The sequence below is a fragment of the Leptosomus discolor genome, chromosome 7 (genome assembly GCF_034619465.1).
Source record: "Leptosomus discolor isolate bLepDis1 chromosome 7, bLepDis1.hap2, whole genome shotgun sequence".
Taxonomy (NCBI): Eukaryota; Metazoa; Chordata; class Aves; order Leptosomiformes; family Leptosomidae; genus Leptosomus; species Leptosomus discolor.
Window position 1 is genome coordinate 18,338,586 of NC_141397.1, and position 20,646 is coordinate 18,359,231.

Below are 20,646 nucleotides of genomic sequence, written 5' to 3' on the forward strand. Positions count from 1 at the left end.
TTAATGTTATCTTACATTGTAATGTCAACACTCGAAGACAGAAAATAATGAGGCAGTTGCTCCATTGGTGTAAATTGGGGCAGCCCATTGAACCCAGAAGGAGGGCACCACATTTCTGGAAACCAAGAGCCTGATGCAAAGTGCAGATTTTAGTAAGCTCTCCCTCTCCAAAGATATTTACCAGCCTGACACAGTGAGGATAATATGTTCAATTATGTCCATCTTTGGACAATAAAGAATGAAGAATTAATTGTTTAATAGACAGGGGCTCTAAACTAGATATCTTTTTAAACCTATGTGTTTTTTTGTAACAGGTGACTTAATTTAATGCTGTATTTACTTGCAGGTTTTTAAAGCATTTTGAAAACAAAACAAAGTTAACACACAATTCATAAATTATGTATCTATATTGCATGCTGGGCAGCTTCACCTAGTTTGAATTTTATTGTTGACAAAGCTGTAACTTAAATGAAGGTTTTGGAGAATACCTGCTTTGGGACCCTCAGGAGTTATGGTGAGTTACCAGCAAGGACAGTTTTGTCCTCTTGAAACTAAGTACTGTAGTAGTTACAGGCCTTGCACTGAGGAAAGCAAAGCACTTGCTGATTGGAAACATGCACTTGCATGTCCCGTGTAAGTCTGTTTACTGTATCAGGGCTGTAAGGAGGACTTTCCACACCAAACAAGCACGTTAATTTATGAGCCTACAAACATACTTTAACCTTAAGAAATGTTGATCATCCTGTTTAAGTTCAACCGGGCTTCTTAGATGCCTGAAGTTGTACACATGCGTGAATATTTAAAAATATCATGGGCAAATAGCTTATCGAATCCATTTTCACACCCTCTCCTGAGGCTATCTGTGTTACAGAGTTCCCCAAATAAATGGACTAAAAAATCTTTGCTTTTAAAAATATACTTGGTGGAGCTAAGTAAAATTCAAAGAAACCCAAATCCAGAGATATTCTGTCACAGTCCTGGGCAAGCACTGTGAACTTTTGTCCATGTAATTATTAAAATCCAAATACATGCTTTTGTTGTTTCTCCTTGAAAATTTCAGGCAGAGAAAAATGTGCTTCTCTGCACCACTTTTGTCAAAGTTTAGCCTTTGGAAAATGAATACAACTGTGACATTTCAGCCCTGGAAATAAAAGGATTAAAATAAATATATTCAAGAAAAAGAAGCAATTCTGTGAGGTAGTTCCTGAAATATGTATTTTGCAATGTAAAACTCCTAAGAAACAGTTCCTCTCAAAACTATGTTGTTTCCAAAGACATCCCAAGTACCTGGATTTGTCCAATTTGTAAATAATGAAATGGGAGCTCTGTGAACTCAAGAAGTCTCACTCACACATTTGATTCAAATGGCCTCTGTGTGAACTCTATGAAATGCTTTAGCTTTAAATTATCACTTTGAGTTTGTGGTCCCTGGTGGTAGCTGAAGTTCTTGCTTTTTTCTTTAATTTCTTTTTCTTTTCAATTCTCTTTCTTTTTTTGTCTGTTATTGGAGAGGAACCATCTGATTGAGACTATATATGTGTTATGATATATTTTATGATATGCTGCAGTCATTGAATTCTTTCAAGAGTAAATTGTTTCAGTGAAATGTCAGAAAATCTGCACAAACTGAACACTCAGAGTTCGCTTGAATAATGAGGCTATTGTTAAATGATTGAATACTTTAGAGATTAATGTCATGGTATGCTGGCATGCTGGTTTATACCAACTGTAATTTAACAATGAATCCTCCATAAGTAAGCAAGGCTATGAATGAGAAATCAGATACCAGACAGCGCAGCAAGAATGCAAGAACATACAAAGTAAATAAATTTTACACGCAGGAATGATATGTTGGGGGCGGAGTTTATTTCCACTGTCTCTGAAATAATTGATTTTTTGGATAGAAGAGATTCTTCATGTTTGAAGATCTGCATAATTTTTTTTTCCTATGTCGGTGTGTCTACATTTAGCCTGTACCCAGGGCTAAACTGTTATAGTTGATCTGTGACCCGATGACCCCTCACCAGCCAGGAAGGGGAATCAGGAAAAGGAGAGCAAATCCATCAGCTGAAGTGAAAAGAGATTTAATAAAACAGCAGCAATACCAACAAAGGTATACAAAGTTATACTCAGCCAAATGAATATGCAGTGGTCCCAGTCAAAAGGAGAGCAGTCCTCAGGAGCAGGAGGAACCCCACTCCTCAGCAAACCTTCCCCCTCTAGAGTGACCATGACGTTACGGGATGGGCTACCCCTGTAGCTAACTCGGGTCAGCTGCCCTGGCTGACTTGAAGCCGCTAATGGCCTGTCTGGCACGGCTGGGCTGGGATTCTAATGCAGCCAAACCAGGACATAGTGAGCAATTTCTGTAAAAAAAAAAAAAAATTTCCCCTTGTTCTTTGAAAATTAGGTATGCCTGACATTATCATTTGTGACAGGCTACAGTAAACCACATCTCATTCTGTGAAGGGTGTCAGATCACTAAGCTGTCTTCCCAATAATGCATCCTATCATTATGCAGAAAATTTAGCAGCGCTGATAAGTATTTGCAAACAAAAGTTGCATTTTATTTTTTAAGACATCTGAATTCTTGCAAATATAGAGTAATTAGTAGTTGAAGATTTAATGATGGCCCAGAAGAAGGACTGAAGTGTTCTGCATGAAATCATAGTTATTAATTTGTGCATGAATTTCATTTTCCGTACTTAATTTAGCAACTGTAGAATATTTGGCTAATTAATTATTAACACTGGTTATTTGTCATGACGGAACTGTGAGGGAAAAACATAGCTTTCTCTCAAAGCAAAAATATAAACGTCACAATTTTAATTTAAATATGATATACAATAATGTAATCATGTTTTAAATAGTCTTAAATAGCTTCAATATTCAAACGTACACATATAATATGAGTATAATATATAGCACTAATTCAGAATAAACAGTGTTTAGAATAAAAACTGCAGCTAAAAGCCAAGTGTCTTACTTGCAACAAACGGGAAAAACACTGTAAAATGTCAGGCTTTTATGGGGAATGCCACTGTAGGAAGTCGCATTTTATTCTGTCTTGGGTTTCAAGAGTGTGACAAATCTGTAGCCTTATTATAAGCACTGTGAATAGGGTTTGAGCTTGTACATACTGAAAGCAATGAAAAAACTGCCTTTGATTTCTGCAAGTGTTGGATCAAGCACCTTAATTTCATTTAGATGCAGAGAAAAAATTGTTGTTTTTTTTTTTTTTTTATTTTGAAAAGAGCGGTCTACAAGAAAAGATACCTTTGAACTACTAAAGTGACATACTACTTATAAGTCTGAAAGTTCAAGTTCTTTCTGTTTCCAGAAATTTAGTATCTGTTTTACCTGGCTTAATTTCCCAAGTAATGAAAACAATTACAATAAGTCTCCAGAGCCTGTACACTTTCATCTGTGACTATTTTTCCAGAGGTGAATGTGCATATGATGTTAAAGTGTATGAATGCAGATTAGTTTGAATAGGAGGTAAGACTATGTCTTTTGGTAAACATCTGCGTTCTTTTGTAAACACATTTCTAACTTGAATGTGAGACACCTCTATCGTTTTAGTGAAGATGAAGGCGAGATGCGTTCCTGGGATTTAATAGCAGTAGATTTTAGGGACACTGGAAAGGAAAGCTAGCAGTTTAACATCATAGGGATTTTTTGTTTGTAGGTGTTTCTATACACATTTTAAGAATTTTATTTACAGTATTCTCTGCCCTAGGTTGTTGAAATTTTACAAGAAGCAAACTTCAGTAAAGCTACCAAGTTTTCCATAGCCTTCAATAAAAGAGCACCGAAGGACTTATACAGCCCTGGAGCAGCTGTATTTAGAGCCCCATGATTTGAGCTAAATGGTGCTTGCGTCTTCTTCTGAAAAGCAGGATTTCTGAATATGATCTGTAAATGCAGTGTAAAGTAAATGGCCATAATCTATAATGGCCTGTTAGGTTCTTTCCTCCTAACATGGAGATGTTATTCAAGAGAGTGATGTGATCTTGGGTTTTATTTGTCTAAAACAATAATAGTGTTCATAGGCATATGCATATAGTTCTTTTATGGGTTTTGTAGCTTTTTTCCTCTCGTACTTCTGAAAAATATCTTTTCAGTGGACACGGGGCGTTGGTGAGTACTAGGCGCACGTATGAGTCAAATCACTACACCCTTAGTAGTAAATATCTGTACCAGAAGATATTATTGAATATTCAGTGGTTCATCAGCTTGCATTCTCTTGAAAATTCACTTCTCATAGGTGGCTACGACATTCATTACTGTCTGCTTAAAACTGGGCTCCTAGATGTGTTGCTAGGAACAGGAATACATGGTCTGAGTTTCAAAATTACTGAGCAACTCCAGCCATTACAGACTTCAGTACTAATGATTCAGGAGCCCTTCTGAAAGTCCAGGGCCATTTTAGATATACAACCAAATGATTTAAAAGACAGCCCCCCCCCCCCTCCCCCCCCCTTTTCCTTTTCTGTGATGTTTTTGAAGCTCTTGGACAAGTTTTTACGCTTAAATTGCTGTACTGCCTTATATTTACTGAAGGAATATTTTTTTGTATACTTGACACCCAGACTGAAGTAAGTAGAGAAGACAGAACGGCTGAATGTTTAAACTCTTACAGAAGTATTGTCTTGTTAATCCAGTACGCTGTAGGTTCCCTGCAACTACCTCCTCCTGTTTATTCCTCAAGCCATGCTCCAGTCTGTGAAAATAAAAGGTGCTCTGAACAGCATGAATTTTGTTGCTGTATTTTTGAGTGAACAGAAGAGTTTAATCTTAACTTTTCCTTTTATTAATTAAAAATAATATACAGAGAAACAACAGCAAAGCAGCTCAGTCTTTGTTAATGGATAGAATAGTACTGTGTGGTATTTTTGAGAAGAGCATTGAAAATGTCATGCAATAGATTTAAAGCCCTGAAATAATCATGCAAATCAGAATTTTCTTTGAGTGAATTTCCCTTTTGTGTGTATTTGGATGTGTCTTAAGTTCATGTGGCAGTGTATTATAGGAACAACATCTTTCCAAGAAACCCAGCAGCAGTTCCTTCTGTACTTTAGGCCTTCATAATCTGGGGCTTTTTTTTCTCCTGAAATCCATGATTTCCTAATAGAGTCTGCTTTAAACAAAATAAACCCAGTTATGCCATTTATATATTAATTCACAAGAATGAAAGAGCCTCAGAGTTGCTTATCTAAATCCAATTACTGCTGGTCAAATTCATCCCAGTACAAAAGTTCCCAAGATAAAAGCATATATTACCTAAATGCCTAGAAATGCAGACTGTTTTCAGTTGGGTGAATTGTGCTCTGAGCAATGCATGAGGCCTTGAGTGAACCCTAATGCTTGAGATATAATTATTAAGCTCTGAACCTGGAAATTACGTGGTAAATCCATTGGTTTAACTAAGCAAGGAAGAACTCTGTACACTGGTTACTTGAGTTTAAATCCCAAGTTTCACGTTTATTTAAAACAGAGAAGCAGTAACTGGAATTAGCAAAAGCTGTGTTTTTTAGATGCCTGTGCATCTCCTGCCTTGGAGATGAGGATGGCGGTGTGTGTATGTAGCACCGAGTTGGGCGAGTGGTGAGAGATTCGGCCTTTGGCCATTGATGGTCATTTTGTGTTACAGAACTAGCCATGGCCAGCCTGAAGGTTGGTCTGAAGGACAGAATAAGACATACCTATCCCAGAGGCTTTTTTTTTTTCTGTAATGACACAGAAAACCTGAAAAGTTTGAGTTGCCCCGACCGATCTGGTCTCCCAGGAAATCCCTTGTTTGACCCAGCAGTTCCTGGTGGCACCTGTCCCTCAGCAGGCTTCCCACTTTGGTGTATTGCCTGCCAGCACTGGGGTGAGTGGCACCTGGTTCTTCTGCCTTGAGCTAGTCCCCAGCTGCATCTCTCTCGCTTCCTAACCCTGGTGACCCGTTTGCCTTCCCTACATCCCTAGCTTCTCACAGGCAGAAGTAGGAATGGCTCGAATCCTTTGTGTGCCACGAGACAGCAAATTCCCATCAGCTTGAGGTTGGTGTGGGCAGTGGGTAAGGTTCCTGCATCTTGCAAGTGGTATCGCTTGCAGCTGAAGTGCTTCCTTCAGGAACTCTCCATTTTAACAGCAGTTATTTGATAACTTCCCAGGAATGACCGGGTCGAGCTTTGTCTGCAGCGGAAGTGCTGATCGACCGCCTGCTTGTAAGCTCTTGAAGTGACCTATTGGTACTGCAACTTTGATGTACGTTAAGGGCTTATTCTGAATTGCTTGCATCTTTCCCGAGTCTGTTGAGTAGTCAGAAAATGTGGGGTGCAGTGGGATGGGGCACATGAAAGTGGTTTTTGACATAGGTCTGTAGCCAGGAGTGAGCAGGGAGATTGTTTCTCTGTGCACAGCACTGTGGGGTCTTCCCTTAGTCCTACCCTCCATGTGGCATGGTGTATTTTACCACCATTTGTAGGTGAAGTGTTTATAAGTGAATCTTGTAATTTTAATAGCAGATATCAGATGACTTGAATGGTTTTACCCCAAACTGATGTATACAAAAGAAAGTAAGAATGTTTATGTTTGAAAGAAGGTGTTTCTGCCCTCAAATTAATGTTCTCTCAGAACACAGAAATGGCTGGGCTGGGTCAGACAGTGTTCTTTTTTCAGGAGCTGTGGAGGTGCCTGACGTTAAAGGAGAGACAACATACACTGATACTACTCTGGTATGCTCTCCCAGTTTCTGTCAGTATGTGACTTTCAGGGCCACAAATACGTCTTTGCTTTTAATTATTTGCCAGATTTTCCACCTAGAAGCCATCTGATAGCTTTTTATAGAGATGCACTTTGTGGGGCATCAGCATGGGCTGTGGCAATGAGTTCCACAAGTAATTCTCCGTTCTGGGGAAGTGCCACCTCCTGCAGTTTTTAAACCTTATAATTTTCTTGGCAGTCCTTATGTATTATGAGAAACAATGAAGACAGCTAGTCAACATCTCACTGCACTTCTTTAATGAGCCAAAGTCCTAGCGTGTGTAGTTGCTCTTGACATGGAAGCTCTTTCAAATATCTGATCACCTGGTTTTAAGTGAAAATTATTACATAGAAAAACATTAAAACCTTAATTGAATATAAGGGATTAAAAAGATTTTTTAAAATGCATGTAAACAGTTTTATTTGTGCTTACTATGCATTTAAATAACACTTCAGGAAGAATGTGATTAAAAACAACATGTTTGTCTGGAAATCTTTTGAATAGCAATTTCAGTTCAGGTGTTTAGTACATACATTCTTGAGGTAGCCATCTCACAGATTCATTATGTCTACTGCGATGCAGTAGGTTATCCATAATGATACAGTCATTGTGTTGAAGAGTTGGTAATAAGGCATTGAGATGAACTCAGTGCCACAATTATTTTTTTCTGACCCGAATTTTTGATTCAGAATCTTCGAAAGTATACTACCATGTACTGTAACTTAGGAGGAAATTAAACAGTGCTCACGTTTTCTCATGACAAGCAAACCATACCTGGTATTTTTTACATTAATAATATCAGTAGTGTGTAGAACAGAGGTGTGCAGGCTGTTGAATTTTATAGTAGTTTCAATTTAAATATAAGGAAACAAGAGGCCAGCTCTTATGATACTCTTTACCCTTATTTCTGTGGGTGTTCACATTGAAGAGTATGTTTTTGGTACTTCTGGGTGAATCAAATCACAGTGAAAGGTCACACAAAGAGAAAGCCAAGCAACTTTGGAGAGGAGACATAGCTTGATATCACTCTCGGTGCAAGCAAGAAAGAAATATGACTAAACGTGCGGGAACAAAATACCGTTGTGATTTCATGCAGCACACAAACTAACATTCTTCATCAGAACTGATGTTCTGATTACTGTAAAATAATTACTTGAAATATTTAGGAAAAGAGTGTCCAAATTAATTCCAATTACTTTCTTGTGGTAGTGCTCAGAGTTCATAGCAGTAGATTAAATCACCTGTATATGCCTAATTGCCTCTAACAGTGTTTGTTATTGTGGTGCCTCTTACCGCTCTGTCTGGTTTTGCAAACGTGAAGGTGTGCTCGTAACTTTGTATGTGGGAGGAAACCTCTTCTGAACTGAACCCAGTTACAAATCTCTAGTGTAACTAAGTGTTTGCAGGATCACAGTATGTAGCAAATAACTCTGGGGAATCTGTAATGAAAGCAGTGGAACCACAAATGCCTGTCTCTGCTGGCAAGAAATTTTAACTTTTAGCTTTCACGTGACTTGGATGAAACAACATAGCAATTCATTAGGAGTGGCTGGACTGAAATGGAGGCTGGGTGTAAGTTTTTGTTGGCGGAAGTTTAGGTAGGGGTTGTGTTTTATTTGAGGTTGTTGTGGGTTAGCCGCTGGTTTTTATTGGATTCTTTTTCCATTTATCTGTCAGAGGCCCTTTACTGTAGAAGATAGGCATGTTTTTTCACGTTTTTCATGTATTTGATTTTAAATCTAAATAACTCACATAAATGAGGATGCACTGCACGGGCCAAATTTCCTGCTGGGTGAGTTGGCCCACTGAACAACCATAAATCACACTGGCAGCGAATTTGGCTTTGCCTTCTTAAGATATATGCTCTAATGTCTTCGAGGCCAAAGTCAACTTCAGGTATTACCATGAAGAATTATAAAATTAAGTGGAACATAAGTGAGTATAAAGGCCCCAATTCCGGAAACACCTGAGGTTAGAAAAGCATGTGATCTCATGGTTAGCATTAAGTCTGTTCTGTATGTGTTTGGAGTGGAGCCAGCTATGGCAAAATAGACCTACATCTACCTGCCTGTGTACCTGTCGTGGTAGAGTGTACAATGGATTATGCCTGCCTTCAGAGCACAAAATCCTGCCTGTCTACAGAGCCAGCAAAAGAGGGGAAGTATGTGGAAGGGAGGAAGGCTTGTAAGATTATTTTTCTTTGGTTCTTAAAAGATGGCTGAATTGGGGCTTAATTTAGATTGCACAAACTGTTAATGCCTTTAGGTCAGCTTGCTCTCCTGACTGGTTTCCTCCCCAAAATGAGAGTCAAATGCAAACAAGTGCTTTTGCAGGTTCTTAAGGAAAGGAAAAACAGCGAAATGGACAGTCTCACTTTCCATCAGTCATGAAAACAGAGTAAAGAGAGATGGAGAGACAGTGGCTTTTATCTAAAGCTGAGTGGTTACATGTCACTCACAGTGTGGAAACTTCAGCTGAGAACTTTGTCAGACACAAAATTGCCTCGAATCTTCTTTGCTGGTACTAAAGAGTATGTTTAGGCACGCTGTTCACAGTCTTTGCTGTTGGTGTTGCTCCCCCTTTATGAGATATTTAAGTGTTTGCTGGCTTCCAGACTGAAACCCAGAGGTCCGTTTTCCCCTGTGAGTGATGATACCAAGTCTTTGGCTGCCTGTCTTTTTTTTTGGTCTTTTTTGGGTTTTGGTCGTCTTTTTTTTTTTTGGTGGTTTGCTGAGTATGTTTATAGACTGGTAGGACAGAGAGGAGCATGCCCTTGAATATGTAGTGCAGTGCTCTAGCTGTCCTTAGAGTCCTTTTCTGTATAGTAGGTGGTGTGAGTTTCCTCCTGAGGCAGAGAAGGGAATTGAAGCAAGGTCTTCCACATCCTGGTTTCTGGGCTTCAAGTAGAAGTCACTAAGACTAAATTTGTATTGCTGTTAATAAAGATTAACCAAATAAAAATTAGTCTGCCATACATTTCAGTGGTTTATCTTTTATGGAAATACGTCCTTCATTAATGATGAAAGTTATGTTCCCTGGAAAAGTCTATCAGAGTGTACCAGTAATGCTTTTTTAAAAAATCTGGGAAGGGACAGTTTAGAGGAAGTTCTCTTCAGTGACGCAGAGACCAGGACGTATTAGTGACTTGAGAAAAAAAAATATTTTCCTTATTTTCCTGAAGTTTTATATTCAGCCATAAATGCCATCTTCGGTGATCTTTTACCAAGGTTTTATGATACTTACTATTAAGTCTGCATTTTTAGTCTTAAACTGTGTGAGGTAAAGACTGATACCTATTTTATGGTCTAGTTGCTTAGTGCAACAAGTTATAGCTGCCCGAATTCCCTCTTCATCATTCTGAGTCTATCAAATTGCAGTGCTGTGCCATGCTATCTATGGGAGGTGATATAAATTCAAATAGGTATTAACATTGATCTTGGAAACAGCTAGGAGATGCACATAAATCACAAAGTTTATCCAAAACAGAAGTTTAGAACGTATATGTGCAGGCGTGGATTCACACATGAGCACAGTTGTGTGTTCATGCATGTAAAAAAATGCCCATAAATCCTGCATTGTTGTTAATTCTGGAGGAATCTGGTCCATCTGTATTAAAACAAGCCCTGTTTGGCAGCTAAAATTAAAAAAATATATTTAAGCACATGTAATTAATTTAACTAAAGAAACCTCTTTACTAGTGCTGGTGTCCTAAAATCCTTACTATAATCAGCATTTATGCTGGCAGTGCAGCACAGTGACCAGAGATGGACAGGGCATGGCAAATGGCCGGTGCTTTTCAGGTGAACTCTAAAGGTGTTTGTTGAACTGCAGTGACAGAAGGAACCTCTCCAGGAGTATCAGGCAAACATTTTTAAAGAGCACTAGATCTCTTCCTAGTATATATGTGCAAAAATAACTATATATGTTATTAAAATTCAGTAACATGTATTTCTGGTTTTTGTTTTCTCCATAGGTATGGGAAAATTGTATCTACAAAGGCAATTCTTGACAAAAACACAAATCAGTGCAAAGGTACGTGCAAAACACCCGCCCCGCGAGTTCATTGTCTGTTTGAATGATTGACTGGTGGCTTGACTGCCAAGGCTTTGGCTCCAACTGTGTAATCAACATAATGTACGGTGTATTACAAACATATTTAATAATGCCAAAGCTTTGAGTTGTGTTTCCAGTAACATTGCTCATTAATTTTTTTCATTAACAAACAAAATGAAAATCACAAATCAGAACAAGTATCAAATTGCTTCGGCAGAGAAGTAAATTACCTTCTAACCACATAGTGCTGTCTGATTTGAATGATATCATCAGTGATGCAAATTGATTTCCTATATAAAAATGAGAAACCTCTGGGAAAAGTTTCCCAAGCAAAACCTGGTTTAATTTTTCTATTTTTGTGAAGTGTTGGCCTACGCTGTTGGAAGAGGAAAATACTCTTTATGAAACATAGATCCACAAGTTGCAATATCAAGATATAAAAATGATTCTTCTTCCAGTTTTATGTTCTTAATTTTTCTGCTAATGTATGAAGCGATTTTTTTAGTGAATTACAACATGTTTCGTCTGTGTGTATAACTATGTATATATTCTAGATAAATATTGGCTAACATTTCTAGTAGTATCTCAGGACTGTTCATTTACCAGTCTGAAGAGCCATCGAGTCTATGAAGGAGAAGTTCTGCTTTAAAATGACTCTGTAACTTTACACTAGTGATACAGAATCCTTTTGGAGTAAGGATCTACTAAAGTGGGTTCTTCTGATAAGAAGCACATTCTGGACAGCATTTCTATATGAGTTAGTAAAAAGAAAAAACACTGCGATACGGGAATATGTCATGAGTGGCCAGATAAAATGTGAAGAGAAGCAGCAGATTTGGGAAATTACAAGATGGGGCAAAATCCTTCGAGCTGTACCAGTGATGTTCTTGCAGTTTGTAGAAATGTGTGCCTTTACTTTTGTCTGCCACAACAGTAAAGGCACAGTGTTCATAAGCCACTTGATAAAACTAGGCTGGCAGACTGCAGTTCTAGTCTTACGAAACTCCACCAATCCCATTGGTCACGGACCATCATCAGAAGTGGTAGTGCCATGCGTTTGGTGGACATGCGTTTTCTTTTCTTGGCGCACTATTCCATCAGAGCTCTGATAACATCGCTCTGTATTTCTTTGAATATTACACCAGGAACAAGACCTGGTTTGGTTTATTATTTTTTTTTTTTTTTGTGGGAAGACGGGCTAGACCAAGTGGAGAAAGCTCTGGCAGGGTGGCTGGAGGGGCAGAGGTGAGTCCTGTGGTTTCAAAGCTGGGAGGATATGGATGTGTCTGCTGCTGGCTGCTGCATGGCCAGGAGATTTAAGTTTTGGAGGTAAAGTGCGGCATGAGGAGCTGTAGGGAGGGGGTGACTTGCAGCATGATGGGGCTACAAAGGGACTGAATAGATCAAATTGGCTCTGGGCTAGTTTAACAAGGAGGAAGAGTTCTGTGGTGGAGCAGAAAAAGCTTTGGAGTAGGAGTACTTGGGGTAGGGTTCTAGGGCAGGAAGGAGTTTGGGCTTAGGCCTAGGAGAGCTGGAGGGGCCTGAGTTCCTGATGTTGAGGGTTGACAAGTAGGAAGTCTGTGGCTGGTAGGTTGGGCTTTCCCTGAGGCCACTCTTCACTGACTTACCCTCCAACTAGGACCTTCCTTTGGGAATAGAGACATTTGGATCCTTGTCCCCCTTCCCACTACCATACAAGACTGAGATGTTCTCTGTTCTCTCATGAGTCAACACTATCCTTTTTTCATGCTTTTTCTGAAATTTGTCGAACTGAAATGGCAAGACACATCAAGCAGATGGAGTTGGAATTGAACTGGGCTGTATGTTGAATAATGAGATGTCCATGGGAGAGAGAAATGTATTTGTGACCGCTGATCTTGGTGGTCTGAGACCACTGTATTGTCACTGTAGGTGCTTCAGCTGGGTGCCTAAAAGTTTGTGGAGAGAAACTGGGGGAAGCTTGCTTGATGATTGTTCTTAACGTTTTGTTTTGTTTTTAAATGCATGTTTGACTGATAACCACTCCACAAACATGATGCCGTGTGATCAGAACTTCCTTCTGTTCCCATTGCCAGGGGTGAACAAGGAAAGGAATGGATCTGTTTGTGAAACACAAAATGTGAAGTGAAAAGATTGTAAAGAATATGAATGGTAGAATTTTGAAGAAAAAAAATATCTGGGTTTGGTGTTCTTTACGTTGAGTTAGCTTTGAGATTATTGTAGTAGGGTCTCTATAACAGTGAGTTGGAATTTTGTAAAATACGCTGTTGTGTTATACTGTAGGGCAGAGATATTTATTTGTATTTTCAAAGATGGATCTTTATGACATAAGTGGTGCCATTGAAAGATCGTAAAAATTATTGAATTTATTAACAGTATGCTTAACAGTGGCATAAAAAGAATAGACGTTTTGCTGCTTTAAATGCTGGATATAATTTCCTACCTCTTCAGTAAGGCTGCCAAAAAAAAAAAAAAGCAAAAAAAAAAGCTTCCCAGGAATCAGAAGTGGAAGGGACTTGAAGAGGTCAGGACCTGCCTTGGGGCAGGATCAGCTCTAACCCACTGCTGAGGGGCGTTTCTGTAACCTTCGCTCAAAGGCCTCCGGCAGTGGAGATTCCTCAAGCTCCTCAGTCAATATGTGATAGCGCTCCCTCTCCTCGCTATAATGAAGTATTTCCTAATGTCTAACCCAAATATCCCTTGATGCAATTTAAGCTGTTGCTTCTTTTCTTGTCCCCAGTGGACATGCAGAACAGTTTATTCCTTTCCTCTTGACACAAACATATGTATTTGAAGACTGCTATGTGTTTGCTTTATCTTTTCCTTAGACTAAACAGTGGTCCTTTTTCCTTAAAGGAATTTTTTTTTTTTTAAGTTTCTGGTTATATTGCACTTTGCTGGTCTCTCTCTAATTGGATTGCTTCTTACTTGGAGACCTTAGTGCTAGGCACAGAATATCAGATGGCCTAAATCTTACCATTTTGAAAAGTGTGGAGAGGCTATTTCATTTGTCTTCTCTGTGATCACATGACTCTCCTTGTTGTGGTTTAACCCTGGCTGGCAACTAAGCCCCATGCAGCTGCTCGCTCACTCCCCCACGGTGGGATGGGCGAGAGAATCGGAAGGGTAAAAGTGAGAAAACTCGTGGGTTGAGATGAAGACAGTTTAACAGGTAAAGCAGAAGCTGTACACACCAGCAAAGCAAACCAAGGCATTCATTCACCACTTCCCGTGGGCAGGCAGGTGTTCAGCCATCTCCAGGACAGCAGGGCTCCATCACGCCTAACGGTTACTTGGGAAGACAAACGGTTACTTGGGAAGACAAACGGCATCACTCTGAATATTCCTCCCCCTTCCTCCTTCTTCCCCCAGCTTTACGTGCTGAGCATGATGTCACATGGTATAGGATATCCCTTTGGTCACCTGGGGTCAGCTGTCCTGGCTGTGTCCCTCCCAGCTTCTTGTGCACCCCCAGCCTCCTCACTGGTGGTGCGGTGTGAGAGGCAGAAAAGGCCTTGACTCTGTGTAAGCCCTGCTCAGCAGCAACTGAAACATCCTTGTGTTATCAGCGCTGCTTCCAGCACAAATCCAGCACAGCCCCATACCAGCTGCTATGAAGAAAATTAACTCTATCCCAGCCAAACCCAGCACGCTCCTCTTTGTTGATACATCCCTGTAAATAACTATGTGTACCTGTACCTGAGGCACAAGGCATTGCATGAGAACAGCAGTGCTGATTTATACTAAGAGATGCTCTGCAGCCCCTGGTTCTGTTACTCTTTTCTCTAGCACTGCTGCCAGCCAGGCATTCCTTATTGTCTGCTCTGCTCTGTGCTGTTGCTTATTCCCTCCTAAGGCTAGTACTTTTCGTTTGTCAATATTGAATTTTATCCTATTTTTTTTTCCTGGCTGCTCCTTAATTTGCTAAGATTATTCTCAAATCTTAAGTCTCCAGAGTGCTTGCAGCACTTACCTCTTTAGTATCCTCTTCACAGTTAATAAATGGTTTCTCTAATCCAGTGGACAAGATAATTTGGAAAAGACTGAATAGTGACAGACCTAGGGAAGACTTTTGAGGAAGCAGTCTCAGTACACCAGGTAGTGCAACACTGAGCCATTGAGAACTTTTTTTTTTTTTTAAAATTGGATCTGCTAATCAGTTTGGCACCTACATCACAGCAGTCTTAGCTAGATTGTATTTCTCCCATCTGCTCAAGTTAGGAGAGACAACCAAGGTTTAACTGAAATATATAGTACTTACCTATCCATAAGATTAGTTACCTGCTTCCATATGGAAGCATGATGTGACATTATTTGTTTTTGCTAAATCCATACTACATGATACTAATCGCCCGTTACCTTTGAGTGTCCATGAATGGATTTATATGACTGTTTGCTCTAAGATTTTACCAGAAGCTGAAAGTCTCTCTGATACTCTGGGGCCTACATCCATTCCTTTAAAAAAACCAAAACAAAACAGAACAACAAAAAGCAAAGAACAGGCAATTTGTGTGCTCCTTTCCAGTCTTATGGATCTCACTCACTTTCTGCAAAGTACAAGATATCTTGTTAAATGAACACATCATCCTGTGGTGTGTATCCAGTGCAGTAGGGTGGATTAAATTCAAGATGATAGAAGAAGTTATCACATGATTGGAGATTTCGGATTCTATTTCAGTGTCATTTGTGTGCTGATGAAGGTATAGAGTAGAGCTGAAAGTGTAAAATAGTTAGTGTGGCAAAGAAATTATTTCAAATACCCCATGTATTTTGAATACCCCGTGTAACAGCAGATCTGTAAAAATAGGTTTGCTTAGGAAGAAGTGTTAGGTTTCCTCTTAGAAAAGCAAGGAAAACACTCTGCAATGAACTTTTAAGTCGTTCTCCAGTATTCCTCAGTTTTTCAAAAAGATACCCACTACATTCCTGTCATGCTAAGGAATAGTGTTATCTGAGGATTTCTCCCTGGTATGAATTAAGCTGTCGGGTCTAAAGTAATTGTATATGCTGCAAGGGAGTTCACTAGGGAAACCTTTTGATGTAACCTCTCATTTTCAGATTGCTCTTTGTTGGTGGCATAACTGCTAAGTGAGGCAGAGAAGAAGCAACAATCACCCTGTAATAGAACAATATATAAAACAAAATAAGCACAGTCATGACAAAATGGCCAGAAATCACTGAACAAAGCAGGGAACAATCACATATGGAGAATAATGAAAAACAGACACATGATTCATTCAGATGTTCAAACACAAAAACCCTAATGAAGAAGTCGGAGAGTTTTGGCTGCTTTTGCTTTTTCCCTTTCCCTCCCCTCTTTCCCTCTGCCCCTTGCGTATTTCCCTTCTGGATCTACTGTATTTGCCAATTTAAAAAGTAGGGGAAATGAAATATAAGAAACCATTCAAGAGAAGCGTTAATCTGAAATGTGTAGACTCTTCTCTTTCCAGCCCTTGCCCCCCGCCCCCCGCCCCCCCCCCCCCCCCCCCTCCAGACTGGCTTGCCTTTGATAGACCTACGTGCTTAGAGCTGAGGGAATGAGTAATGGTTGTTTCACAGTACAGTTTCCATACCTCATAGCAATGGAATACAGAACAGTTAATCTGCCAAATACACAAGCCCATTTCTTAGAGTATGAATTACTGTCATCTGCATCTGCCCTTGCAGACACTTTAATTGCATGCATGCAGATTTACTTCCTGGTTTAATCAGGAGCTCATATGATTTTAAGCATTTTGCTAGGACCTTGGAAGATAAGCACGGGAGAATGACTGAAAGTCTAAAATCCCACCTGTGGGAAATTTTTTTAATAAATAAAACCTATGAATCACAGTAATGTGTAGGAGACAAACACTTCAGCTGCATATTCTTCATTTTATATATATTTTTTCAAACCATGCGTGACTTGATTTGTTGAATAGGAGTGTTTGTCTTACAGAAATGTGGCTAACATGATGAGGGGAACTATAGAGACTCTATTTATAATTTTAATATTTCATTATGACATTTTTCTTGTTGAGAAATGTTAGCAATGATCTATTCATTTTTAAAATACGGAAACTGGGGATGCAGATATGCAGTCATTAGGATTGTGGTGGGTTTATGGTAAAAAAAAATGCCATGAGGTCATCTGTGTTAACCCACCATATATCACATACAATTTTATTTCTCCAGTTGCCTTGCTGTTTTTAGACCAGGATTTGAAATTTACTATGACCTATTTTATAAATTGAGAGTTTATTTGTGTAACAAAAATGGGATACCTGGAGGCTTACTGTAAGTGGTGGAGAAAATGGAAATGGCATGATAAAGTGGTGCTTCGTATCTCCCAGAAGGAGGCTGTCCTGCCTTGTGTCAGTGGTGCTGCTCATCTGCTCAAGTTCACCAGCATTCCTAAGTACCCTAATGCATTGGAGCTTAATAAGCTGGAGGCTTCAGCTCTGGTGTTCTGATAAACAGAGCTTGTAAGCCTGTAGTAGATACAGCTTGGTGTGTATGTTAGACTACATTCTTTCATAACTTAAAATTTTAGAAAGTAATTTTTTTGCACATATTCTATGAAGTCTAAAGGTTACTTGTGATCATATGAAATTATGCAGTTTTACTGTATATTTATTAATTCCTATTCCTCTTATTCTTGAGATGGCACAATTTGGTTGTGACTAGCAACATGAAGTCTATGTAAAAATAATAAGCTAGTGAAGAAAGAGCTAAACTGCAAAGAAAGCTTTTTAGTTAATAAATTGTATTTATTTGGAATAAGCTCAAATTGCAATAACTGTGCTGTGTTATTTATGATTCTCTGAATTGCCATTTTGAGAGAGAAAAAAAAAATCCAGCCAAATAGGTCTGTGCCTGATCACAGACTGTAAACTGTTCACACTAGGAGGCCATGCACAGTGTGCTTCAAGGGGAAATGGATCTTGCAGAAAGTAAATAATTTGTAAAACAGACGTATTTAATTTTAAACCTCTAGACTTGTGTAACAAATAAATCAATCTTGTTTTTGATGCTGGGATAGACAATAGATGTGGTGATCTTTTGTGCGATAGTTTTGTTTGTTTTTGTTTGGGTTTTCGTTTGTTTGTTTATCAGCTCCAAAGTTTTATGTAAACAGTGGCATAATAGTTCAGAAGGTATTAAAAATGTAGCAATATGGAATATTTTAATTCATCAGATTTTCTGACAGTGAGGCATTTGTGAAGGCTGGATAGATGCCAAGTGTGGGCAGGCACTCAGCATGTTTTATCTATGGCTCTGCTGACCCGTCTCACTACTGACCTGCAGCAGCCCCAACTAATCTGGTCATTCTGGTCCTGGGTCTCTTGAACAGAGAGCCCAGACTATGCGGAGTTGTCCCAATTCTGGTTAGCAAGCCAGCTAATAAACCCACATCTCCTGAGTTAGAAGGACAAAGACTTCAGCAGTGTCATTAAATCCCCATTTAAAAACAGTAAAAAAAAAAAATCAAACTTGCCATAATAAGTTTTTTGATAACAGGAGATACATTTAAGCATTGTGAGGTTAGTTGTTTAAAGTTTGTAAGTGTTTGGAGGTTCTTTTAGTTTGTTTTGTTTTTTGAAACCTTAGTTTCACTCCTGTGGGTTTTTTTAATAAGTAAAGGTTGAGATTTTGGGTTTTTTACTGTTTAAATTAAAAAGTGATATTACTATGTAACCACATGAGACTGGTAGCCAAGTCTTTAGGAAACGTACCTAAAGGAGATATCTAAACACCCTAAAGGCAGACATACATCAAAATAAATTTAAAAGAATTGCCAATAAAAAAAACCTTGAGGTTGTTCACTCACCAGTGAAGTGTTGTAAGTTTACACCCTACCTTATCAAATGGAAGCTTGTTTGATCTGCAGGCTCATGAACTATGATGCTCTGTAAATCTGATCATTTTAAGAAGTTTCCAGAAACCAGATGGGAGAAAAAAAGAGTGCATGTGTAGCTATCCCCTTGAACTTACAGATGATGTGTTTATGGATGTTTAGGTAACATAAAGATGCAATGGCACTCAGTGGGAGTGAGTGATGTCGTTGGGTGAACTATTTTCCTGGCACCTGTTGGGTTGGCCAGCAGGCGTTATATGTATCTTGGCAAATAAGCAAGGGTTTTGCAAAATCTATCTTTAGCTTGGAGGTAGAGATTCTCCTCTTTGTATATTTTTGAATGCTTTCCACATCTGCTGAAGTGAAATAGGAAAGGGTTTGATGAGTCTTGCTGAGCAAGTCATCATAGCTGGAGCATGCCAGCACTGGCTGCTGCCCTGCCGTGGTGAGGACTTGGAGACGTACCTGCCTCCACATCTGCAAACTGTTGCTGCCAGTCAGCACACGGTCTTGACTGCATCTAAACAGTGCTCCGTCTCAAGCAAGTCCTCTAGAAATTGCTTATTGAGTTTAAAGCCAGGCCCTCTACAGAGGAAACTCCTTTCTAATTAGTTCCCAAGACGCTTTCTTAAATGGCTTCTTTGCAATTAAGGAAAATGTTTCCCGGGTCATTATCTTTTCATAAATGAACTCTTGGCCTAGCAAATATTTTCTGTAAGGAGACTCAAGATCCTCAAGTATTCTGTGACATATCTAATCTATGATTATTGTTAATTTACTGCTTCCAAAATTTGCAGGCCCATATCGCTGGCAAATAATTGATTTAATTTTGTTTCCTTCCAGAGAAATAAAAAAGTTAAATTTATTAATGCTTTGATTCATTGGTCTGCATAAGACTTTGCCAATAGCTTGGCATGTGTTTGAAGTGCGTTTTGGGACCAGGTAATGTTAGTAGGCTCTTAGTGGTCTCGGCAGACTTGGAAATATCTATTTCATATCACAGAAGTAAGCGAAAATAATTTTTTTTCTCTTTGAATAGCAGCTTGTAATCAGCTTTGTTGCAAGCTTCCTTGCAACGCGTTAGCTTTTTCAGCTGTCTTGCAGTACCACTTTGCTTAAACATTTTTTCTCTGATGCCATGATGTAGCACCTTTTGTATCAGTAAATCTGTTTGGCCTCTGGTTGCTTGAAGGCAAGTCACATTTTCTAAAAGTGGTGGTACTCTGCTGAAAAGTTGGTTTCTCGAAAATCTCTAGACCTTGAGTGCAGCAGCTGACCTGTGGAAACCCCCAGGCAGAGGCAGAGGAGGACAGTGCCCAGCTCCTTAGTTTTGCTAGAGCTGACTCCATTATGTGCTCTCAGAGTATACAGCATATGCAAAACAAATGCTTACTTGATATAGCGACAATTTGATAATAAATCCAATCGACAGGCGCTTATTGAACATGGGTACTCAACAGGAACCCTTCTGAATCAGATCTGTTAATTATAGTGGGCCTTCGCTTCTGCGGTATGCCAGCAATCAGAGAAGTCACCGTTTGCATTTTCCCCTATTAGTACACGTCCCTGGCTTTTGTTTAGAAGAGTAGAACTCTCTTACCCAAGTGAATTAAGTAAATGATCTCCTTCTTGGTAGATATTATACTGTGAAAGTAAAACACTAATAGAATGTGCCATCATTTTTATTAAATCTGTCTTTCTGGGTATTTGAGGGCTGCCTGTCTGGAGAAAGCGTAGGATTGCTAGAGTAGGAATATATGTGCAACACAGGAGAAAAATCATAACCTCTGGCAATAAAGATGTAGATCCCTCAACGCTGAACAAAAACCCCACCCACACCAGTTCTGGGGAAGGAACTGGTGGGCATTATTAATATTACTCCATCTGTTTAGGTTATGGTAGCCATACAGCAGTAAAACTCCAGGTGCTAATTGACAGTACAGAAAACAATTGTACTCTACAAAAATTAATTAAAACACAGCCTTGTCCTGTGGACTTTGCA

General features: G+C 39.2%; 1 protein-coding gene across 1 annotated transcript in view; it reads left to right on the plus strand.

Moving 5' to 3' along the window:
- RBMS3 (RNA binding motif single stranded interacting protein 3) overlaps nucleotides 1–20,646 on the plus strand; it is a 709,828-nt gene that overhangs the window by 379,787 nt on the left and 309,395 nt on the right. The window contains exon 5 of the mRNA XM_086467847.1: nucleotides 10,728–10,786. Coding sequence (XP_086323973.1) covers nucleotides 10,728–10,786 — 59 coding nt within the window. The remainder of the gene's footprint in view (nucleotides 1–10,727; nucleotides 10,787–20,646) is intronic.